Source organism: Myotis nattereri (assembly GCF_964212035.1).
Source record: "Myotis nattereri genome assembly, chromosome: 15".
NCBI lineage: Eukaryota > Metazoa > Chordata > Mammalia > Chiroptera > Vespertilionidae > Myotis > Myotis nattereri.
This window is the reverse complement of record NC_138090.1, coordinates 261,032-285,346: the sequence shown is the minus strand read 5'-3', so window position 1 is coordinate 285,346 and position 24,315 is coordinate 261,032. Positions and strand designations below refer to the sequence as shown.

At 64.2% G+C, this 24,315-nt stretch overlaps 2 protein-coding genes across 2 annotated transcripts; one reads left to right on the top strand and one right to left on the bottom strand.

Moving 5' to 3' along the window:
- Positions 1-7,160: 7,160 nt before the first annotated feature.
- On the top strand, positions 7,161-14,293 carry DPEP1 (dipeptidase 1). Its single transcript, XM_081107985.1, has 10 exons — positions 7,161-7,571; positions 11,576-11,708; positions 11,915-12,047; positions 12,213-12,363; positions 12,474-12,546; positions 12,846-13,022; positions 13,112-13,196; positions 13,273-13,348; positions 13,571-13,706; positions 13,939-14,293. The coding sequence occupies exons 1-10, from the start codon at positions 7,468-7,470 to the stop codon at positions 14,104-14,106; spliced, it is 1,236 nt and encodes a 411-aa protein (XP_080964111.1). The 5' UTR covers positions 7,161-7,467; the 3' UTR covers positions 14,107-14,293.
- Positions 14,294-15,505: 1,212 nt separating this feature from the next.
- CHMP1A (charged multivesicular body protein 1A) lies at positions 15,506-21,981 on the bottom strand. The gene is made up of 7 exons (XM_081107818.1): positions 21,886-21,981; positions 20,395-20,414; positions 19,715-19,792; positions 18,459-18,605; positions 17,923-18,051; positions 17,362-17,549; positions 15,506-16,892 (listed from the first exon to the last, which is right to left on the bottom strand). The coding sequence occupies exons 1-7, from the start codon at positions 21,890-21,892 to the stop codon at positions 16,871-16,873; spliced, it is 591 nt and encodes a 196-aa protein (XP_080963944.1). The 5' UTR covers positions 21,893-21,981; the 3' UTR covers positions 15,506-16,870.
- Positions 21,982-24,315: the final 2,334 nt, after the last annotated feature.

The following is a 24,315-nucleotide window of genomic DNA, read 5'->3' as shown; positions in this document are numbered from 1 at the left end:
TTCTGGGTTCTGGGCTCCGGGCTCTGGGTTTAGGGCTCTGGGCTCCGGGCTCCAGGCTCCGGGCTCTGGGCTCCGGGCTCTGGGTTCTGGGCTCGGGGCTCCGGGCTCCGGGCTCTGGGCTCTGGGCTCCGGGCTCCGGGCTCTGGGTTCTGGGCTCTGGGCTCTGGATTCTGGGCTCTGGGCTCTGGATTCTGGGCTCTGGGCTCTGGGCTCTGGATTCTGGGCTCTGGGCTCTGGGTTCTGGGTTCTGGGCTCTGGATTCTGGGTTCTGGGTTCTGGGCTCTGGGTTCTGGGCTCCGGGCTCTGGGCTCTGGGATCTGGATTCTGGCCTCTGGGCTCTAGGCTCCCGGCTCTGCCTGTCTTTGCTGTTCTCACAGCAGGAGGCTCGTCAAGAATGCGGCTGTGTCCCCTGCATTTCCTGCCCAGAGCCTCCAGGGAGAGCAGCTGGACGGAGTCCCCACAAACAGGGCAGACGAGGGAGGGCGGAGGGCGGCCACCTGCTAGCCAAGCCCGTTTCAGAGACAAACACACTCGCCGAGTTCAAGTGCGGACAGATTTTAATCAGTAATAACTCACGCAGGCGGGTGAGGAACCAGCCCGCAGGGAACTCGGCGGTTTGCTGGGAGGGGACAGGGACCAGGGGAACGTGAGGGGCCGAAGGGCCGGGAAGAGAAAGTGACACGGAGGGGGAGGGGCCCTCCGAAACCCATTCGCTGGCAAAACGCAGGTAAATGGGATGTGACGAGAACTCCGAGCTGCTGGTCAAGGTCCCGCTCCCTGATCCCTGATGCCCGGGGCCCAGGGCAGCGCTGGCCGCCAGCGCGCTCCCTCTTCTAGCCGGTCCACAGGAGAGCACCCTCAACAGGAGCCCTGGACGATGTATACTGCTGGGCCCTGGCCGGTGGCTCAGTGGTTACAGCCTCGGCCGGTGCACCCAAGGGTCTCAGGTTCGATTCCCGGTCAAGGGCACATACTTGGCTTGCAGTTCCGGTCCCCAGCCCCGGTCAGGAGAGAGCGGGAGGCAACCAATCGATGTGTCTCTCTCACATGGATGTTTCTCTCCCTCCCTTCCATGCTCTCTAAAAATGGAAAAATATATCCTCGGGTGAGGATTAACTAAAAAAATAAAAATTTATGCCCAGCCAGGGTGGCTCAGTGGTTGAGCATTGACCCATGAACCAGGAGGTCAGGGTTCAATTCCTGGTCAGGGCACAGGCCCAGGTTTCGGGCTCAATCCCCAGTGTGGGGCGTGCAGGAGGCAGTTGACCAATGATTCTCTCTCATCATTGATGGTTCTATCTCTCTCTCCCTCTCCCTTCCTCCCTGAAATCAGTAAAATTATATTTTAAAATAAATAAATAAAAAGGTATGATTTGGGTCTAGTTTCTTAAGAGGCCAGAGAAGAAAAGAGTGGCAGTTCTCCGGTTTGGGGTATTCTCTGACCTCAGGGCTCAGCTGAGCATTTCATGGCCAGAGGGAACCCTTCTTTCCCCGGGGGGGGGGGGGGTGCAGGGTGGTGTCTGCCCTCCTCCCCCCCCTCCTCCCCTCCGCACCCCTCCTTCCCACACTCAGAGAACCAGGCTCCTACAGGAGGAAGTGGGCACTGCCACCTTCCTGGGCACAGGCCTGAGAGAGGCACAGGTGGCTGGGGCGGGGCCAGGGCAGCGGGGAGGTCCTGGTGACGGGCCTGGCTGGGGACAAGCTCGCATCGCCAAGGCCACCGTGAGTGGGCTGGGGGTCAGCGGGCTGGGGGTGGGGGGCGCTGCTGCCCAGGGAGGTGCTGCCCGGAGGGGAGGTGGCCAAGCGTGGTGCCTGCCCCCGGAGCCCAGGTCAGCAGGCACAGCTGGAGACTGGCAGCTGGAGCAGCTGGAACAGCTGGATTCTAGGAGGTGAGAGCTGCTGCCAGCCCCCGTTTGCAGAGAGGGAACCGAGGCTCAGAGTGCGTCCAACTCACCTCGATGCCCCTGTGTGGGGAGGGGGGTGCTTCCGGGACACAACCAGGAACTCTGCTGGATGAGGGGCTGTAAAGGCCTTATCAGGAGAGCAATCTGCTGATGCAGCCGGAGAACCTCAGAGCTCTAACTGCCGGGGCGAGGACGCAGCCCCACCCTCAGGGCACCTCCGCCAGGGCCCCGAATCACCCAGGAGCGGGGAGCCCGCAGCCTGGGCAGGACACGCAGAATTACCCACAGGCGTCCTGCACTCTCCCACGCACCGAGTCCCACAGCGAACCGCAGACTCCCTGGGGCTCGTCCAGTAGCCAATAGGCAGCCAGGGGCCCGGGGCCCACCAGGGGGTGAGCGGGGCCCCACAGGCAGAGTGTGGGGGACGGTGAGCCTGGTCTGGGGACCACAGGCCGTGGGACAAGCCAAGCGTCTGAGATGGAGCCTCCAGGAGGCAAACACAAAACAAGGAGCAGCCCTCACAGCTGAGAGGTGAGCCTGCAGCCAGGACGCAGTCCCCGTGCCCCTCAGAGCCGTGCCCCGGCCGTCACACGGGGGGCTCCCTCCCGCCTTCCCCGCGGGCCAGGCACTGGCTCTGAACAGGAACATGCGGGGACAGTTTGGGGGACCCGGAGCCCCTCAGCCCCGACGGTGAAGCCACCACTATGCATTGTGCGCGGTGAGTCCTTGACCTCTGACTCCCCCGGGAGCCTCGCCGCGGCCTGACCCCGGGCGGTGGCCCTGCCCCCCTTTGGGCTTCTGGCCTGTGCCCTCACTCCCCATAATCCAGTGTTGGCTTCCCAACCCCAGGGTCACACCCGGGGAAGCAGGAAGCGTGAGGTGCCGCCGGAGGCAGTTGGACAAGCAACGTGTCTGCATCCCACACTTCCTTCTGTCCCTGGTCCCGGCTGGACTCCTGACCCCAAGGTGGGGTGGGGTGGGGAGAGGGGGCGGGAGCCGCCGAGCAGCCGTGAATGGCGGCCTCAGAGGACCCGGAATCCGTGGGGAATCCCACAGCTGTGCGGGGGATGGGGTGGCCTGCCTGAGTCCTGGGCTTTTTCTGTTTTGTTTTGTTTATATTTTTATAGATTTCAGAGAGAGGAAGGGAGAGGGGGAGAGAGACAGAGACATCAGTGATGAGAGAGAATCACGGATCGGCTGCCTCCTGCTCGCCCCCCACTGGGGATGGAGCCCAAAACCCGGACCTGTGCCCTGACTGGGAATCAAACCGTGACCTCCTGGTTCACAGGTCGGCATTCAACCTCAGTGTTTAAGGTAATGACATTACAAGTAGAATCTCTGTTCCCCAAGCCTGGCCCTCCCCCCTAAGGTCAGACCCAGGCCTCCTGTCCGTCCCTAAATGGGAGCTTCACCAGAGGAGCCCGGTGAGGTCAGGGTGGGGCAGGCCCGGCAGGAGGGCAGCCGGAATGTGGAGTCGGTTGCCCCACAGTCCAGGCCCTGGTCTGGGGCGCCCCGAGCACATGCAGCCCTGGCCGGCCTCCCCAGGAGCAAGTGCCCCCCAGCCCCTCTGCTGGGCCGTCACCCTCAGGTCCTGCCCACGGCCAGCCCTGCCCAGGGCGAGGGTCAGAGAGGGTCGGGCCCCCGCAGGGCCACCAGCCTCTACTTGGATGCCCCTCCCTCGGGGCCCCTTCTCCTCCAGACTCCCCTCAGCTCCGAGGTGAGGGAACCCCCCAACCGCCCCCCGGATCGACGCTGTGTCCCCTTCCTCCCAAGTCTGGCATCTGAACCCCTCGTGACAGCAGCCCGACTGGGGACGGTCCCCCATTTAGAGACAGTGTCTGGCAGAGGGGGAGCAGAGGGGGAGGGGAGACAGTGGCTGCCGGGGCCTGGGTGTGGACGGGACAGCCCGCCAGGGTGTGTCCCCACGACGACCTCAGAATCCCGAAACCACGCGGTGACACCCCCCCGCCCCCCAGCTGGGCCGGGGCCCACGGACCTGCCCTTGATTTCGAAAGTCCCGGGGGTTCTGCCAGAGACATTCCTGCCGACTGTGGTGGCTTTTGCTCCTCGGTGGCTGGGAATATGGGGAGATCACCCCCACCCCTCACATCATGGAAACCAGAGCCCCCAGCCCCCGGGCCGGCCAGGCAAGACGGGGTCCTGGGTCTGGGGCGGGTCCCCGGGGAGTGAGGGCCGTGGCAGGCCTCAGGGCCCTGAGGGAAGGGGCCTAGGTGGAACCCCTGAGTCCGTCGCTGACCCTCAGGGACCCTGTGGGCTGAGCAGCAGAGCCCCAGGGACCCAGGGACCCCCCGGAGCCCCGGCACCGAGCCTCCTCCTCCCAGCTCCTCAATCAGCATCCCCCCTGCTGAGATCACCCCCACATCACTGCCCCGGGGACCTCGATTCCTCGTCTCCAACACAGTCCCTGCGGTCCTGCCTGTCCCGGGCCCCGGGCCCGGCCTGCGGGTCGGAGGGAGCCTGAGCCCAGAGGGCCCCACGGAGCCTCGCTTACGTCTGAGAAACTAGAACCAGCTGACATGTGGGAGGCATTAGCCCCTGTCCTGCCTGTGGTGTTGCGAAGGCCCCGGGGGAGTGTTCCCTCAGAGAGGTGGCTCTTCTGTGCAAGGGAAGCTGGCAGCGGGCTCGGGGGAGGGGTGAAACTTGAGAAAAAGAGCAATAAACCCCCACCTTCACTCACGACTGGGGAGCAGAGCGGCCGTGAGGCAGGTTCCAGAGGCCCCTTCCTGCTGCCGGTGAGTCGGGGCTCCCGACGGGGCCGGGGCCTCGGCTCCGTGATCCCCGACCTCCGGAGCCACCGGTGGGAGGGTGCGCCTGTGGGCATCCGTTAGTGGGCACCTGCTGTGTACCCAGTGAAGCCTCTGAGCTTGAACTGGGGGAGACAGGCAGGTGAGTGCATCAGGGGCCGGGGAGGGGGGCCCGCTGGCTGGGTTCCGGGGTTCTCCGGCGATGGATGGAGGGCGGCTGGAGCAGGGGTCACCGGTGCCAGGTCAAGGGCTAAGAGGGTGGCTTCTGGGATTGGGGGAGGCAGCGAGATAAGGCCGGAGCCACCTCCTCCCGGGGGGTCCCTAACGGAGGACCCGCCACTGTGCCGGGTTACAGGGCAGCCAGGCTGTGCGGCCACCCGGGAGAGTGGTCAGGGCCGGACCACCAGGAGGGCGTGGGGAAGCCACCAGCCCCTGAGCTGCACATTCATGGGGGTCTGGGCCTCAGCTGGGAAAGCGGGAGGCAGGCTGGGGCCACCTGAAGGCTCAGGTCTGGCTGGGGCCACGTGGGGGCTGCTGGCAAGACCAGCTAAGCAGCCCTGGCCTGTTCAGCTCAGGGGGTAGAGCGTCAGCCTGCGGAACAAAGGGTCCCGGGTTCGATTCCAGTCACGTGCACGTACCTCAGTTGCAGGCTCCTCCCCAGCCGGGGCCCTGGTAGGGGCGCCCGCAGGAGGCAACCCATCGATGTGTCTCTCACATGGATGCTTCTCTCTGTCTCTCCCTCTCTCTCCCACTCCCTCTAAAAATCAATGGAAAAATACCCTCGGGTGAGGATTAAAAACAAACAAGCGAACAAGAAACTAGCTAAGCCAGGTTCCCAGCAGGGTTCCAGGAGGCAGGCCCAGGTGGTGGACAGCTGTCCCTTGGGCCACCGCCTCCCAAGAGGAGGTCGAAGCTGCACTGTCAGGCGAGCCTGTGGGGGCCAGGCCGCTCCCCCCTGAGCCTCACCTCCAGGTGGCAGGTGACCGCGGGGCAGGAATCAGAATCGGAAGCAGAAGCTCAGGAGTCCAGCTCTGGCACCGGCCCCTCGAAGGCGGGCGGCTCGCCCATTTGCACGGAGCTTGAGCGGGCAGCGTGCACAGCCCCGCCAGCTCCGCCAGCTCCCCCGCGGCTGCAGCCACGTTCCTGACCCTGACGCGGAACGGGGAGGGGTGTGACCGCCCAGACCGCCTGCTGCTGCTCGGAGAGGCTGCAAAGGAAACCCCAGGTCACAACAACAAACAAACGCGGAGAGAGTCCAGCCGCAGAGGACAAACCCCCTGAAGCCCACAGCGCTGTCCCCATCACCAGCGGAGCCGCGGGCATCACAGCCACCGCAGCGCACGCAAAAGCAAAACCGCTCTCGGGCGTGACTATAGAATTCCCAGAAGGAGCCGGGAACAGGACAAACGCAGAAGAGCAGCTAAAACAGGAGAGAAAACACGGGAGCCAGCTCGGGAGGGCGGGTCTCCGAGCGAGGGGCAGCGAGGGCCGGGACGGGGACGCCATGCTTCTCTCGAGAAAGGCAGGGCCTCGGGCTGGGACCGAATGCTGGCGGGCGGCAGGGACACAGCCCGGAGCCCAGGCCTGTCTGGGAGGAGCGCAGCCCCAAGGCTGAGGCAAAGCAGAACGTGGACGGCACTGGGCTCCCGCACCCACCACACCCCCTGCACGGAAGCGGAGCTGAGACCTGCAGAGGCCGGACATCACAGGCACCGCTGCCCACGGGGCTGTGGCCAGGGGAGGGTCGGAGCACCAGCCCCAACAAAAGAAGCACAAGAACAGAAAGGGAGGAAGTCTCCAGGTCTGGAGATCACCCGGAAACTGCAAGTTAAAGCACAGAGTTCCAAACACAAAGGCGACCGACAACTCCAGAGTGAACAGAAAACCTACAGCCGGCCGTTGTGGCTCGGGGGGTGAGCGTCGACCTGTGAACCAAGAGATCGAGGTTCGATTCCCGGTCAGGGCACAGGCCTGGGCTGTGGGCTCGATCCCCAGTGGAGGGCGTGCAGGAGGCAGCCGGTCCATGATTCTCTTTCATCATTGATGTTTCTATCTCTCTCTCTCCCTCTGCCTTCCTCTCTGAAATCAATAAAAAAAACATACTTTAAAAAAATACTACTCGTCATGATGACTGAGGTTTCTGGTGCCCCCAGCTGGTACCTCTGGCCGGTGCCTCGCTCTGTCACCCTCGTGCAGCCCAGCGTCCCCTGAGCTGCAGAGCAGGGCAGGCTGACCGAAAGCCATGTCTGTGGTTCGAGAACAGGACGTCATCCTGGGACCTGGGCTTTGGGTGCAGCCTCCGGGGGAACCACTGACAGTCTGGGTTTCTGGCTCACGCCCCGAAATCCAGCCCACGTGCCTGGAGCCTGGGAGGCCAGCAGCTGCAGGCCAGGAGTTGGGGTGCAGACCCTGGCACTGGTGGGTGTGGTGGGAGCAAAGTTCAAGTGCCTTTTCACTCTTGTTTGTAGACCTGAGACGGGCTCCCCGTCCTGGTGCAGGAGGCAACAGCAGCGCAGCCCTGAGCCGACTGCCTCTGAGCTGCCTCTGTCCTTCCGTCTGGATTCTGGCCCCTGCCCAGGGGTCAGCAGCCTCTTACTACCCCTCAGCCTGGTCCAGACAGCAACGCCCAGCCACCTACCCACCCTTGCCAGGAATGTGCTGATTGCTGATAACGCGGCCCCTCCTGGCAACCACTGCCTGACCAAAGGCCTCTGCCTGTCTTCCAGCCTCAGCTCGTCCCCGGGCACAAGGCAGCCAGGCCGGAGCAGCTGTGGGACCAGGGCCCTGGGGACTGCGTCATGTGGACCTGCTGGTGGCTCTGGCCCCTGGTGGCCGTCTGCACCGCTGACCAGTTTCTGGACCAGGCAAAGAGAATTATGCAGACCACACCTGTCATTGACGGGTAAGTGGCCTCCGTGGGCTGGGGCTGGGGAGCTGGGAGCTGGGAGCCGGGAGCCGGGCCATATGCCCCGGACGTGAGGCAGGCACCGTCCTCCCTCTGCCTGGACTCGTTTCTCCAGCTGTAACATGGCCTTGCCCTTTGCTGGCCTTGGTTCTCTGTGGGGTCTCACAGGGCCCCCAAAGGCCTCCACAGATGGGGGCCCATAGGGAATGGAGCAGGAGGCACGTGGTGAGGTCCCTGGGGCACCCAGGGGCCAGGTCCCAGCGCAGAGTGGGTGCTGGGCTGAGGGACATGCGGGCCTGGCCGGGTTTGCTCACGTGGCCTCAGCTTCCTCACCTGACGCTGCAGATGAGGGTGGGGTCCACCACAGGCCCCGGGAGGCCTTGGCCCTCCTCCCTGAGACTCTTCCTCACGCCCCTTTCTTTTCCTGTGACCCCAGCAGGTGTGGGGTCAGCTTGACCTCACTCGACGCTCAGGGGACCCCCCTAGTTCAAGCCCCCAACCAAGTCCCGGCTGTGCCCACGCCTGCCCCCCAGACCCTGGTGCCACCTGTCACTCTTTCTCTGAGGTCACAGCCAGCTTGGCAGCACCCATGCATCTGCCCCTTCCACCCCACTCCTGAGAGCATCGGCATTTCCCCCCGCCCCCCCTCCCTCACTCCCCTCCCCCCCAAATGCTGGGCACCTCGTGAGCGGGACTCCCCGCTTCCTCCAGCCAAAGTCTGTCAGCACCACGGCCAGAGGGATCTAGTCCCGCTCAACCCCGTCCCCACCCGTGGCTGCAGCTGATCCCAGTGGCCTCCAAGGCTCACGCGGTCCCTGCTCGTCCTGCACCCGCACCCCCCTCAGCCCCCCTGAAAGCAGGGACTGGGTCCCGTGAGTGCACCCTGGGGCCTGGCAGTGCGAGCAGAGCCCCACCCCCACCCCCATGTGCTGGCTGCTCACTAACATGCAGGCCTTACTACTGGGCAGAAGCCTCTGCAAGGTACGCAGAGAACACCCGGGGCGGGCGGTTGCAGAGAAGACAGTGAGCTGTGGGGGCCCCAGAGGCGGAGGGGTGCCAGGTGCCCCACTCTGCCTGCCCCTACCCCCGTCCTCCCTCCATCTCCTTCCTGGACCTCGAGTCCCCTGCTCTCCTCTCTGCCTCTGAGGGTCCTGTGCAAGGTGTCGGCACACACGTGCACCCTGCCCTAGAGGCCCGCAGTCTGGCAGGGGCGGGGGAGGGGGGTGCTGCAGGGCGGGGGGGTGCTGCAGGGGCGGGGGGGTGCTGCAGGGCGGGGGGGTGCTGCAGGGGAGGGGGGTGCTGCAGGGTGGGGGGTGCTGCAGGGCGGGGGGGGGTGCTGCAGGGGAGGGGGGTGCTGCAGGGTGGGGGGTGCTGCAGGGCGGGTGGAAGATGCCCACAGCAGGAGCCGGAGGAGTTGTTCCTTCATTCTGGGGGGCTAGGACTAGGCTGACGGAATCAAAACCAATAATAGCCATTGCAGCCTGGCTGGGGTGGCTCAATGGTTGAGTGTCGACCAATGAACCAGGAGGTCAGTTCAATTCTTGGTCAGGGCATGTGCCCGGGTTGTGGGCTGGATCCCCGGTAGGGGGTGTGCAGGAGGCAGTCAATCCATGATTCTCTCTCATCATTGATGCTTCTATCTCTCCCTCTCTCTTCCTCTCTGAAATCAGCAAAAATATATTTTAAAAAAATAGTGGTACCAAAACCGGTTTGGCTCAGTGGATAGAGCGTCGGCCTGCGGACTGAAGGGTCCCGGGTTCGATTCCGGTCAGGGGCATGTGTCTTGGTTGTGGGCACATCCCCAGTGGGAGATGTGCAGGAGGCAGCTGATCGGCGTTTCTCTCTCATCGATGTTTCTAGCTCTCTATACCTCTCCCTTCCTCTCTGTAAAAAAAATCAATAAAATATATTTTTTACAAAAATAGTGGATTGCAGGTCAGAGACCCAAATAAGTAGCTTCAACATTAGAGAAACCCAGAGGGAGTTCTGAGGGTGTTGTTCCATGTGCCAAGAACTTGGTGTGGCCACCAGTCCCCAGGTCCCCTCATGGTTTAAAGTGGCTGCAGCAGCTCCAGCCCTCACATCTGCCTGCCGTCCTGCAGGAATAAAAGGGAAAGGGGAAAACCACGCCGTCTGTCACAGGCAGCTCTGGGGAGCTGTCACAGGGCAGAGTGAGTGACAGGGCCACCCCAGCTACCAGGGAGTGGGAAGTTTCTATTTCCAATGGCCATGCGCCCCGCGTGCCCATGTCACCAAGGAAAAGGGGGAGAGTGGCCACCAGCAGTGCCTCCAGCAACAGCTGCCCGAGGGTGTGTGCTGTTCGGCACTCGGGAGCCTCACCTTCCCTCGAGTGGTCTCGCCGCCGCTGAGGACCGTGCCCAGACCACTAAGCTAAGGAGGCGGGCGGCGGGCCCCAGGCAGAGGGCTGCCCACGGGCGGAGGCAGCCGCCTCCCCCACTTGGGGTTCCAGCGAAGGGCGGAGAGGCTGAGGGGCGGAGGGGAGACAAAGCCTCCCTCGGGGTGGCAGCGGGAGGTGGGGCTGGGGGTCCCCAGGAAAGGAGCGCTGTCCCCTCCAGAGGTCGTGCCCCAGGGACAGCGCCCAGAGCCCGACGCCCCCACCCCTGCAGGGAGGGAGTGGCCTTGCCCACTCGCCACCACTCCGGCAGCCAAGGTGTCTGAGCCCCAGCCCAGTCCCTGTCATGGCCATTAAACTCACCCTTCACAGAACCCCTTGCTCCTCCCCAGAGAGCGGGGGTGCCGCCAGGGCCTGAGGTGGAGCTTGCAGAGGAAGGGGTGGCTGCGGGGGAGGCCCCCAGGACAAAGCCCCCTCCAGGCCCAGGCTGTCCTCACAGCCCCTTGTTACCAGATTAGGATCCAGAGGGCACCTGCCTAGATGTCCCATGTGTACACAGGCACATGTGTGGGTGTGCATGCACGTGTGTGTGGTGTGTGTGAGCATGCATGTGTGTGAGGTGTGTGCGTGCCCGTGTGTGTGTGGTGTGTGTGAGCATGCATGTGTGTGTGGTGTGTGTGAGCATGCATGTGTGTGAGGTGTGTGCGTGCCCGTGTGTGTGTGGTGTGAGCATGCATGTGTGTGAGGTGTGTGTGCGTGCCCGTGTGTGAGGTGTGTGCATGCCCATGTGTGTGGTGTGTGTGAGCATGCATGTGTGTGGTGTGTGTGAGCATTCATGTGTGTGTGGTGTGTGCGTGCCCGTGTGTGTGTAGTGTGACCATGCACGTGTGTGTGTGGTGTGTGTGAGCATGTGTGTGAGGTGTATGCGTGCCCGTGTGTGTGGTGTGTGTGAGCATGCGTGTGAGGTGTGTGTGCGTGCCCATGTGTGTGTGGTGTGAGCATGCATGTGTGTGAGGTGTGTGTGCGTGCCCATGTGTGAGGTGTGTGCATGCCTGTGTGTGTGTGGTGTGAGCATTCATGTGTGTGTGGTGTGTGCGTGCCCGTGTGTGTGTGGTGTGAGCATGCACGTGTGTGTGTGAGCATGCATGTGTGTGAGGTGTATGCGTGCCCATGTGTGTGGTGTGAGCATGCATGTGTGTGAGGTGTGTGTGCGTGCCCGTGTGTGAGGTGTGTGCATGCCTGTGTGTGTGTGGTGTGAGCATGCATGTGTGTGAGGTGTGTGCGTGCCCGTGTGTGTGTGGTGTGAGCATGCGCGCGTGTGTGTGTGCGTGCACTTGCTCAGAGTGACTGGTGGGTCTGGCTGGGCCTGGCGCTCTGCATGCTAATCAGCTCCCGGGGGCCTGTGCGGCTTGCACAGGAGCATGGGGCACCTCAGACGGAAGGCCTATCCATCTAGGGCTCTCAGCCAGGTTACCTGGCTCAGGTGTGCTCCGGGCATGAGTGATCTGCGTCCCCTGGGGCCAGCCTTGGCCCTGGGTGTGTGAGAAGCAGGCATTAGAGAGGGGACAGAGGCCAGGGAGGGAGCTCGGAGCCCCAGGGTCACGTGGCCACCGGGACCTGCCTCCCATCCCTCCTCCTGCCCCTCCAGGCACAACGACCTGCCCTGGCAGCTGCTGCTCAGGTTCAACAATGAGCTTCGGCAGAAGGACGCCAACCTGACCATCCTGACGGGCACGCACACCAACATCCCCAAGCTGAAGGCTGGTTTTGTGGGGGGCCAGGTACCGTCCGGCCCGCCCTGCGCTCACCCATCTTGGGGTCCACCCTCCTCCTCCTTTGGGTCCTGGCCAGTCTCCTTGGGGCCACAGACCTGGAGGGGACAGGCTGTGGGGACGGCTTCCAAGACTGGGGAGGGGGGACCAGACATTCACATGGGGAGGGGGGCGGCCTGCAGCCTCTGGTCCTAGCCCTGCCCTGTGGCCCCCAGTTCTGGTCTGCGTACACGCCCTGCAACACCCAAAACAAAGACGCTGTGAAGAGGACGCTGGAGCAGATTGACGTCATCCACCGCATGTGCCAGATGTACCCTGAGACCTTCCTGTGTGTCACCAGCAGCCAAGGTAGGTGCCGCCGGCCGCCTCCCTGGCCCCACACCACCCTCTAGTGAGCAGAGGCTGCTGGTGCAGCTCGGCCAGCCGTTCGGGTCGGGTGTATGCTCCCCCTGGACGCCCAGGCACACCTGCCACCAGGTGCCCACAGCCCCGGCCGGTTGCCTCTGCTCACAGGCATCCGACAGGCCTTCCGGGAGGGGAAGGTGGCCAGTCTGATCGGGGTGGAGGGCGGCCACTCCATCGACAGCAGCCTGGGCGTCCTGCGGGCTCTCTACCACCTGGGCATGCGGTACCTGACCCTCACGCACAGCTGCAACACGCCCTGGTGAGTGACACCAGGGAGGCCCGGGCGGGGGTGGGCTAGGCTAGAGGGTGGCTGGGGCAAGCCCCCTGTGGGGGGCGGGGGGGCGGGGACCACTGCGCTCCTCCCTCCAGGGCGGACAACTGGCTGGTGGACACCGGGGACCACGATGCCCAGAGCGGCGGCCTGTCGGACGACTTCGGGAAGGTGGGTGGCAGGGGCAGCACCTCGGTTTCCCTCGCTTGCAAAACGGAGCGTCCCGGGCTGAGCATGTAGCTGGAACCCACTGGTCACCGCACTGGCCCCAACCCTCCAGCCAGGGAGTGTTGGACACCTGGCCAGCAGGGGGCCCTGCCCAAACGCCTCCCCCTGCCTGCACCTCTCAGGGGGCAGCGGTCAGCCCCAGAGGCCTGTGCCAATAAAGTGCACCCAGTGCAGCCCGCCTGGCCCATCGCCCCCTGACCGGGGTCCGGCGCTCCCGGCCCCTGAGCCCCGTGTCCCCTCAGAGCGTGGTGAGGGAGATGAACCGGCTGGGCGTCATCATCGATCTGGCCCACGTGTCTGTGGCCACCATGAAGGCCGCGCTGAACCAGTCCCAGGCCCCCGTCATCTTCAGCCACTCCTCCGCCTTCGCGCTGTGCGAGCACCGGCGGAACGTGCCGGACGACGTGCTCCAGCTGGTGGTGAGGGCGGGGGCTCTGCCCCGGGCGGTCCTCCCGGGCTCCCGTGCTGCCCCCAACCCTGTGCCCACGGCTCCTCTCTCTCTGAGCAGAAGCAGACGGGCAGCCTGGTGATGGTGAACTTCTACAATGACTACGTCGCCTGCAAAAGGGAGGCCAACCTGTCTCAAGTGGCAGGTAGGTGGGTGCGAGCAGACGCATGGCTGGGGGCAGGGCGCCTCTCCCGGGACCCACACCAGCTGCCTCCCCCCAGACCACCTGGACCACATCAAGAAGGTGGCGGGAGCCGGAGCCGTGGGCTTTGGTGGGGACTTCGACGGTGTTACAAGGTGAGGACGGAGACGGTTCTGTGTGTGAGCTGGGGGTCGCGACCCCCGGGATCCTGTCAGGAGGGGCTGGAGGAGGGAAGTGTGTCCTGAGGGCCTTCCCAGCACCTCTCGCTCCGAAGGCCATCCCACGGCACCCCCAGTGCCTCAGGATGGGCAGGTGGCTGGGGGCCCAGAACCCCGACCCCTGGCTGCACAGCCTGGTCCTCTCGGCCTTCATCTCAGGCTCCCGGTGGGGCTTGAGGACGTGTCCAAGTACCCAAACCTGGTCGCCGAGCTGCTCAGGAGGCAATGGACGGAGGCGGAGGTCAGGGGCGCCCTGGCTGACAACCTGCTGAGGGTCTTCGAGGCGGTGGAGCAGGTGAGGCTTGTTGGTGCGCCCGCCCTCCCCAGCCCCTCCCCAGCCCCTCCCCAGCCCCCCCAGTCCCCCAGCCCCCCCAGTCCCCCCAGCCCCTCCCAGCCCCCCCAGCCCCTCCCCAGCCCCCCTAGCCCCTCCCCAGCCCCCCCAGCCCCCTCCCCAGCCCCTCCCCACCCCCCTCCCCAGCCCCCTCCCCGGCCGGCAGCAGCAGGCAGCCAACCCTGTCTGTCCCCAGGCCAGCAACCACGCCCGGGACCCCGAGGAGACGCCCATCGAGCAGAATTACCTGGACAGTTCCTGCCGGACGAGCTATGGCTACTCAGCGGCCCCCGGCCTCCACCTCCAGCCCGCGGCCCTGCTGGCCTCCCTCACCCCCCTCCTCCTCGGCCTGCGTCTCCTGTGACAGCCTGGGGACCAAGCCCCGGCACAGGGGTGACTGGCCGTCGGGGCAGCCGACCGCAGGAACTGCTCCCGCGCACAAGGACGGGCCTGTCCTGCGAGGGCCCTGGGATCCCCTGGGCTGTGCACTGAGGGGGGCTCAGGCCGGGCCCAGAGGCCCCTCAATAAAGGCACCAGCCCTTTGCGTCCTGAGGGTGTCATCCTGGAGGGCTCTCCCGCGTCCCGGGCACATCCTGGGAAAGGGCCCCTGGCTGGACGTCCAGGCACAGGAGGCCCGAGTGGTGGTAGGACAGGCCGGGAAGGGCTCGGGTCTGACAGGGGCTTCGCATGGACACCACGAGGGTCTTTAAACACAGCCCAGGCTGCAGTGCCACCGCCCCCCGCCCCGCACTGTACACTCCCACCTATACCCCACTTCCTCCTAATTATGCCTGCACACACATGCATGCACACACCCACACATGCATGCATATACACACCTACATGCACCCACACACACGTGTGCACACACCCACCCATGCATGCATATACACACACCTACATGCACCCACACACGTGCACGCACCCCCTTGGCTCAGCCTCCTGACAGATTGGAGGCGAGGCCAGCAGACGTCTGCGGGGCCACCTGCAGGGGCTCCTCACAGTGAACTTGGTCCTGCCGCCCCACCCCCACCCCCACCCCCACCCCACCCCCCGCCCCGCCCTGGGCAGTCGGGAGGGGAACAGCACCTCCTGCTGGACATTCGGCGCCTGTGTCTTGAGATGAATATTCTCGTGGGTGACAGATCCCGGTGGGCCACCAGGTCAGAGCCCTCTCCAGGCCCGAGAATGTGCCCTCGACAGGGCGGGCTGTGATGCCGGGCGTGGGGCAACCCGACGGGCAGGAATTCCTCTGCTCGGGCGGCCCTGCCCAGCGTGGCCCCGCGACCCTGGCAGCCACCTGGCAGCCGCTATTCGCTCCCCAGCCCCTGGGGGGAGGCGTGAACCCCCCCAGGCCGTGGGAGCAGCTGGGGGTCTCGTGGGCACGGCCCTGCCTCATCCCCAGCTAGCACCTCCCCCGGAGGACCCAAAGTGACCAGAAGGGACATGTGTGGGTATCTGCTCATCACCCCACTACGCCGGGGCTGTTTCTGGGGGGCTGTCAGGCGGTGGGAGGGGACCCTGGCGGCATGAGAAAGGCTATAATACTCGTCCTGAAATAGTCTCAACCACATTATGTTTAAAATTATTTCAAGGTAAAAACCCCAGATTCTGTCTGTCTGGGGCCTGAGAATCCGATTCCCTGGACCCTGCCTGCTGTCCTCCCAGATCCCTCAGCCTCCTGCGTGGGGGGCCGGACGGCCACTGAGGGGCCCACCTAACCCGCCCCCCCAGCCCCAAAGCCACTGAGGCAAACCTGGAGCAACGTCTCAATCAACTTTTATTTACAGTAGCATTATAGGAAAAGGGCACACACGCCCACTGCCTTCCATGAGCCACGGCCTCCCCGCCCCCCACCCGGGTCCCAGAAACCCACAACCTCTGAACCCCCAGCACGTGGGCGCCCCGAAGGGCACAGCCAGGGAGGAGGCAGGAGAACGCCACGTCTCACCCACAGCCCACGGCCCTTCGGCTGCCCAACGCCGCCCACTGCACAGACACCACGGCTCCCACGTCCAGGAAGAAGCAAGCGCAGGAGCCAAGGTGAAGGTGCGAGGAGACTGGACAGCAGGAGCCTCTGGGAAGGGCTGGCCGGCGGTCAGCTGTGCAGAGCCGGCCTGGCCGCACCCACCGCACAGCACCACGCAGCTCCACAGAGGACGCAGACCCAACGCTCCCCCCTGCCGCCTGCTCCTTGTATTTTGGCAAAAAAGAAACCCCAAAAACACAAAAAACCAAACAAACCAAACAGCTTCAGGCAAACAAAGTGAAGGTCAGGGCCGCGGAGAACAGGAAGCGCAGCCGTCTCCTGGCCGTCCTCGCAGGTCATCGGGACGGCCTGCCGCTGTCCTGGACACGCAGCCACAGCGGGGCCCTCCCCCCAAGGGTGGCTCTCTGGGCTATCAGCCACTCTGGCTTCCACGGTCAAGGGTGTGAGCCCCGGCAGAGGGGCCGCTGGAGGAGGCACTGCAGTTTAGTACCAGGAGATGTGATTGTGTGGCTGACGGCTCCTCAGCCAGGCCTGGCACAGACGGGGCTCCAAGGGGTCACCCCACACCCCAGGCCCTCCACAGGCAGGAGAGTGAGGACGTGCCCCAGAGTGGGCACGCCTGGACCTGGGGCCAGCTACCCCAGGGGCTCAGCCAGCAGCAGAGGGCAGGACCAGGCTGGAGGGGACAGGACCCCACCCCTGGACGTTCTGCAAAGGCCGCAGGAGACGTGTTTGCTGGGTGGCCCTCGAGGGCGTCCCCCACACGTCCTGGGGCCTTGCCCGTGTCTGTCTAGGGGTGGGGGAGGCCTGCCCGCTGCTGGGAGGGCTCCAGGTACCGCCTGGCAAGGGGACCCCAACCCCACTGCTGCTGGTCAGCAGCACACCTGCCATCACAGGGCATCCCCGCAGACCGGGGCACAGGGAGCCCACAGACCCTCCAGCTGCTTGGCCCAAAGTCACAGAAACCACCCACGAAAGTCAGAGGTTTGTGCAAACGCCCCCGCCGCCCAGCCTAGGAGGACAGGAGGGTTCCAGGCCCGGCAGGCGAGTGTGGAGAGCAGTGAGGGCTGACGCTGCTGCAGGGTCGGCACGAAGGCGAGAGGCAGGGCACGCGGGCCTGGAGCTGCCTGCGCGGCTCCTAATTCCTCAGGGCGGCCAACCTGCAAAGCACAGCAGCGCTGCCAGGAGGGAAGGCGGCCTCGGCACCCCGCCCGCCCTCTCTCTCCGCCCTCCTCTCCCCGAGTCCGGCTTCTCAGGGCTATTCTAGCTGACACGCAGGAGAGGCGCTGGAAACAGCCATGTGCAACCCTCTGCACTGTGAGCTGTGGACGGGGAGCAACACGCCTGATGCACAGAGCGGACGTGAACCGGGGCAGGGAGAGCTCAGGGCTTGACGCAGAAAGGGTTTCACTGGAACTTAGGAACTTAGGAAGCTGGGCAGGAGCCACCTCCCTCGGTGCCTGCATCGTGCTGTGGGACGGGGTGGGGGTGGGGGTGGGGGTGGGTTCTGAGCTGGGCATCTCCTCAGAAGGACCGGGGCCCCGCAGCCGAAGCCGCATGTCACACTGTCCTCCAGCCGCCGCCAGCCCTTGCCTCACAGGCAGCCGCAGAGCTCGAGCGATCACCCACCTGCGCGACAGCTGGTCCTCCTGGCTGCGCACGGAGCTCTCGCCCACGGCAGACGCGCCTTCGGGCAGCTGGCTGAGCTGGTCCAGCACCTCCAGGCCGTTCTCCTCTGCGATCTGCACGATGAGGCTGTCCACCTGCTCCTGTGGCGTGGTCAGCGTGGTGGCCGAGCTCATGGAGTCCTCCATCACCTGGGGGCCAGGCACTGGGCAGTCAGGCCAAGCCCGGGAGCCCCCACCGCAGCCTCACAGGGGCCCCGGCCACACCACAGCCACCATCTCATTTCCTGCTGGCTCCCCACACCCACTCTCTCCAGCCTCTGGGTGTCACGCAGGGAGTGTTTCCGGCCACCCCACCGGGAGCTCGCTGGCCCCCCTGGCCCAGGGCTCCTGTGCTCGCGCTGTGTGCTGTCGGGACCCTGACAAGGGGTCAGGGACGCGGAGGCGGCGCCGCGGGGGCTCAGTGCAGAGGACACCTGCTAACGCCAGGGAGGGAGCAACGCGTGGCCGCCACGCAAGCCGCCCTCCCGACGCGCTGGCCGCCTGCCTGGAAGGGGCGACCTACCGAGGTGTGCACGTCCAGGTTCTGCACCTGCTGCTCGAACTTGTCCATCACCGCGGACACCTTCTGCAGGTCCATGCTGCTCAGCGCTCGGTCCAGGGCTTTGGTCACCTGCGCCATGTTCTTGGTCACCTGCCCAGGAGGGAGGAGGAAGCAACAGGACTGAGGAGGGGACATCCCACAGGGACAGGCCCGAGCCCTCCTCCACCCAGGCCGGCGAGACCCAGCCCTCCTCCACTCAGGCCGGCGAGACCCAGGCCGGCCGAGCCAGCAGCCCTCGGGCCACACAGGCCGCCCGCAGGCGCCCAGGAGACGCCGCCACCAGTGGACGCGGAGGCCAGCGCGGCCCGCGGGAGAGCCACGGACACCCGGCTCCGGGCTGCGTGCCCTCCTTGGCAGGCACTTGCTGTGCAGGGACCCCCCCGTCCACCCTGCAGACCCAAAGGCCCTGGCATGACCCCTTCCAGCCCCAGCTAGTCCCCTGGACGTGGCCAGCAGAGGGAGCACCCACAGGTAGGAGGCCGGGGCCAGACACTCACCCCCTTCATGGTCACAGCTGTCTGCACCTTGGAGGCCACGGCGTCCACGCGAGACGCCATGCGCAGCCAGTTCACACCTTCGTTCTTCTTGCGAATGGCGTTCTCCGCGTACACACGGGCACACTCCACGTTCTTCTGCTGCAGGGCCTGAAATGTGGGGCGGTGCCCACCTGCTCAGGGGCCTGGCCTGGCCTGGCCTGGGGTGTGGCTGCTGACATGCCCCTTTCACAACCTCGGCAGGGCGGCGAGCTTCATGGAAATGCAGACACCCAGGTCCCCAGCCTGCTCAGGAGCCAGGGTGTCCAGGGCAGGGCCCAGACCAGCCCGCAGTGGGTCAGATGGGAAAGCCCTGGAAACATGCCACCTGTCCCCACCCTCCACTCCCGCGACTCACTCGGCCTCTTCAGCTCCCTCCCGAACCTCTCACCACCCCCCCTCCCCACACACACACACACACACACACACACACACACACACACGAGGGCTGAAGGCGAGGGCGCAGCCGCAGTGCGAAGGGGGCTCTCTGGCCCCCCTCTGCCCTGGGAGCCAGTGTGGGAGAGACGTCCCCCAATCCAACACCCCCATTCAATAGCTGTCACAGAGGCTCCACCAGGACAGCCAGACCCCCTCCGGCCTTTCCTTCTGTCCCTCCCTAGAGAGGCCCCGAGAGCCTCCAGCCCTGTCCTCGCCCCACAGAGGGGCTGCCTCCCCTCTGCCCGGGCTCTGGTGCCCGAGCTTCGCAGGAAAAAGAGGGCTCAGTGCAGGGGTCAGGGGCGACCGCCAGAAGCCCACTTCCTACACCATTTAGAAAAAACTCAAGTTCAGAATGGCAGAAGTGAATAAAAGGCATGGACAGTCAAGGAAAAGCACAGGCGATGCCTCATCTTTCTGCTCTGGATGCCTGGGGGTGGGGGGCAGAAAGGAGCCACTGTGGCCTTAGCTAGCGGCCCCTCCCCTTCCCTGCGTGGAAGCCACAGCCACGAAGAGAAGATGCCGGGAGCCCAGCTGGTGTGGCTCAGGGGTTAAGCGTCAACCTATGAACCAGGAGGTCGCGGTTCGATTCCCGGTCGGGGCACACGCCTGGGTTGCAGGCTCGATCCCGTGTGGGCGTGCAGGAGGCAGTGATCCATGCTTCTCTCTCATCACTGCCGTTTCCATCTCCCTCCCTCTCCCTCCTCTCTGACGTCAATAACATATATTTAAAAAAGAAAGAACAGGAAGAAGACCCAGGAGCAAGGACGGGGGCAGCGCCTCACCTTCTTCACCTTGGCCTGCTCCGCCTTCGAGTCCTTCTCCGCCTTCTTGGCCAGTTTCTCCAGCTGCTTCGCGGTGAACTGAGCAGAGGCGAGAGCCCTGGTCACACGGCAAAGCCCTGCCCCCCTAACGAGGTGCCTTCCACACGCGTGCTTGTGAACAAGTGCCCGCGGCCGCCCACACCGGCCCCCCCGCCCACGGCAAAGCCCGGGTGACGAGCGACACCAGCAGCCGGCGCACATCACGCTGGCCGCCCCGTTGTTCAGAACTAACCAGGATGTTACGGGGGAGGGGCACTGGAGGGAAGAGCGGCAGAGCTTGCCCCGGATTCACCGGAAGTGCACACGGCACCCAGACAGGAGGACACTCAGATGCCCACACGGCCGCCTTCCATGGGATGTTAAAGGACTTGAGGGCACAGCTTTAAAAGCCCAGTGGAACATCAGGGAGGAGCCTCATGCCCAAGTGTTTCTTCAAGATAACACCTCTTTCACGGGTGAGCCCAAGTGGCCCTTGCCCTCAGCTGCCAGCAGGCAACTCAGTAACCCCCTTGTCCTCAGTCGGGCTGAGCCTGGGCAGCGGTCACCAAGTGACAACCTGTCATTTGGTTGCGATTCACACCCACGTCCCCGCTCCCTAACCAGCAGGGCGGGGCTGGGGCCCAGGGCCCTTCGGTACATACCTTCAGCTGGAACAGGGTATCTGCAAAGAGAGGAGACGGTTTGAGGATTTTAAGAAACGTGACGAGCAATACTGCCAGCAAGCAGAGAGGCTCACTGGACCCTCCCGGCACACAGAGCTGGACCAAGCACCGGAGGGGCCGGCACTGCCGAGGGCTTCCGCCCGCGGGGGACACAGGGCCTGGGCGGCCGCAGGGCCTCCTGAGCCTCCGGTCCCTCTCGGCAACCCCAGGATGGCGCCAGCTGACCCCAAGGGTGAGTGTGCGGGCAGCGGGCATGCGGCCCCGGTGAAAACTCAAGGTGGTGGCTGGTAATGAAAGCAACTGCAAAGGTCCCTTGGGATTCCTTCCGGGTTTCATAAGGCCGAGGGCGTGACAGTCTACTTTTTATAAGATGCTCTTTCCCTGAAAGCAAGTGGATGGAAACAGCAGGGTGACGGCTCCTCCGCCGTCCGAGAGCAGAGCCTTCGAATCCGCCCAGGGGCCTCGCCATCCGCCATCCGCCATCCGCCATCCGCCATCCGCCATCCGCACCGAGGAGCCCAGGAGACCCGGGTGTGTTCTTGGCGAACCCGCTCGGCAGCGGACTTGCTCCTGACGCACCGAAGCCCAAGGGCCAGCCGACGCCAGCGGTCTTAAAGCGACGGCAGCGGTTCAACTGCTCTTCGGGGAGGAACCTCAGAGGGTTCACCGCACCACCTCGGCGTGAAGGCGCCCTCAAACCAGGACGGGCAGACCTGTGGCTCTAGGAACCGCAGGGAACCTGGCCCGGCGCCCTGGGCTTAGAGCAGGAGAGCAGGGTGCCCAGGTGCCCAGCGCCGCCCGCCCCCCCCCCCCCCCCATCTAGCTCATCCAGACTCTGAGAGACCAGAACTTTGTGAAGGCGAAACCTCACCCCGAAGAAAGGGCTACGGGCATCACCAGCTCCCTTGGGAACCGCCTGGAGGAGGGAGTGTGTGTTGGGGGGCGGGGGGGGGGCTCCTCTTCTGAGGCCATTTGTACTCAATTCCTTCACACAGAGACGACATGGTTGCTGGCTCTCGCATGTCACAGAGGGGCCAGCCCTGAGCACCCAGCAGAGGTGGCAGCCCCTCCGTCGGCGTGTCCTGGGGGGGCGGGGGCGGCGCAGGCTGCCCCTCAATGTTCCCGCCTGCAGGGGGTCCCGCCCGGGGGCTGCTGGCCTGAGCTTTCCCATCTCTCTTCGCGGGGTTCGGGGCAGTCCTGCTTCCTTGTCCGGGGCCCTAAATGCCGAGTCCCTCTCCGGGACCGGAGTTGGGGGTGAGGAGGGCGGGGATCGAAGCGCGGGCGCCGGGGGATCGGGAGCCGGGGGCCGGGGTCGGAGCGACGGGCATCGGGGGGTCGGGGGGTGAGGTCGGGGCGACGGGCATCGGGGGGTCGGGGGGTGAGGTCGGGGCGACGGGCATCTGGGGGCCGAGGACGAGGCCTGGGGCGCCCGCCTGGCCCGCCCGGCTCCGAAGGGCGGCGGCCTCTTACCGTCCATGGCCAGGCCGGCAGCGGAGCCCTCGCAGAGGCCCTGAGACGGAATCTCCAGGGAGCGTCGAACGGCGGCGGGTGGGAACTTCCGGGTTGTTCCTCACTTCCGGCGGCCGGCCCCTCTCGCGAGAGGACGGAGGCCCGTCCCGCGAGAGGTGGCGTTGCCGTGGCGACCGCGCCGCGCCGCCTGCCCGCGACGTTTGTGAGTCACCGGCGCTGCGCGCCCGCCGAGGAGCTGGTGCCGGCCGGTTGGGCCGCGGGGCGGCGGGCTCACCGATGAGGCTTTGCCGAGCCAACACCCCGGGAAAGGTAAAGGGCCGCCGGCCCGCGTCTCCGGAGCGGGCCGCACCTGCGGGAGCTGGGGGTGCTGGGCGCCCCCCTCCTGCGCCTGAGTCCCGGTGACCGTGCCTCGGGAACCCTTTCTGCCATAGAAATATACGGTTTAGGGAAATGGAGTCGCCCAGGTCTTCATTCTGAGCCAAAGAAGGCAACTGAAGAAGAACGCATGCATTGCCCAAGAGTCAGTCAATCACGTCCAATTAACTGTCCATATATTCCAGGTGAGGAGCAAATGGGGTGCACCCACTCAGGCCCAAAGCCTAAGCAAAGGTCGGTGGACAGTCTTTCCTCTAAGTCTGCAGCGGGCCGCTTTCGGAAGGAAGGGGCCGCCACGCAGCAGGTGCCGGCACGTGGAGTCAAAGGTACGACCCACCCAAAAGGGAACAGAGCCCAGGTTGCAGCTTCAGGGAGTCTGGGGACGGGGTGATCAGGGATCCTGACAACAGGGTGGGCGGGTTTAGGATCTCTGTGTAAGAGGGGACAGGTTCAGTAAAGGCTGGGGGAGTTGCCAAGTGATAGGCGCCTAACAGTCAGGAGGGGCTCAGCACCCAGACACAGTGCTCCCCGCTCCCGTCCCAGCGGGTGGAGGCACTGTCGTTCCTCAACCCCCGAGACTGGGCCGGCAGCTTGGAAGGCTGCCCCAGGCTGGAGCACAGTCACGTGTCAGAAGAACCTCCGTGGGACAAAGGGCTGCAATCGCTTGGCAAGTTTATCCACTTCGTCACAGTCCAGGGTGGGGGTGGGCAGGGGACTGCCTGTCACACCGTCATTTCAGGGAGGTGGAGGGAGGTTGGACACCCTGGCGGTGTGTCTCGGTGGGGGCGTCTTCCTACACACTGGAAGGTTTTGAGTCTGATTTTCGGTCAGGGCACATACGTATGTTGCAGGTTTGATCTCAGGTACGGGAGGCAACTGATCGCTGTTTCTCTCTCTCTCTTACCTTTCCCCTCTCTCTAAAAACTAATCAATAAACATATCCTTGAGGGAGGATTAAAAAAAAAGGTGAGGCTAGAGTTTCAAGAAAGAAAGTGAAGTGTGTGGTTTCTCCAATAATGAGGCATCTCAGCAACAAGGGTCAAGCTACTGACACGCGGGACCCCGAGGGAGTCTCCACAGCCGGGCACCAGGTGCAGGAGCCACACGTAGAGACGATGGTGTTATCATTCCATTTACATGAAACGCCCAGGAAAGGCCAATGTATAGAGGGAAGCCGGGCTGAGGGTGAGAAAGGGGGTGGGCGCAAATGGGAACAAGAGGTCTTAAAACTGGATCGAGGGTTGCCTACCTCTGAAAGTTTGCTAAAAATCATTGAAGAGTATGTTTTATTTTTTTAAAAGTGTATACTTTAAACAGGTAAATGTTATGGTATGTAAATTATACCACAATAAAGCTGTTAAAAAAGAAAGGAAAATTAGTCAGCAGTGTTCAATGCTGCAGAGACATGGCCGCGTGGAATGAGCGTGGCCGGTCTGCCTCGGTGGCCTGCAGGGAGCGAGTGGAGAGTCTGCCAGGAAGAACATGGAACGAGGGCGCACACCCCTGCTTTTCACTTGAGAGGTAGAGACCTTGTGGAAGTCGGAGTCTCTTTAACTAACCTAACACCGTAACAGCTTCAGGGAAAGGGAGAGTTCCAAGTCAAGAATTCTGTGTATTATCCAAGTATTGAAAGTAGTAAGCTCGACTACTATGGGACAGACACCAAAGGGCCTGCTGGCCTGGGCGTGCTGGCCGACGGGGAACAGGCCTGCGGGAGCTGTGGAGCGACGGAACGTTCTGCATCATGTTTGGGTGGTCACACTGGTGGGTGCAACTGTGAAAACTCACCCAGCTGAGCAGTTGCGAACTGTGCATTTTATCTTGTGTGGTTCACACCCCAAAACACCATGGGACATAGGCGAGTCCTGTCTCTGAGAGCCGCACCCAAATTCTTTAGGTCTCACTGGTGTGATGGATGGACATGGAGTCTGAGGTTTGCTGCAAAGTGAAGGTAGATGCACGGCTGCTGGTGTTTCCCCAAGACAAGCCCAGGTCTCCCACCACGAGTTCTGAGTTCCGTGGTGCGTCCGTGACGCTCCTCCGCCTGGATGTGGC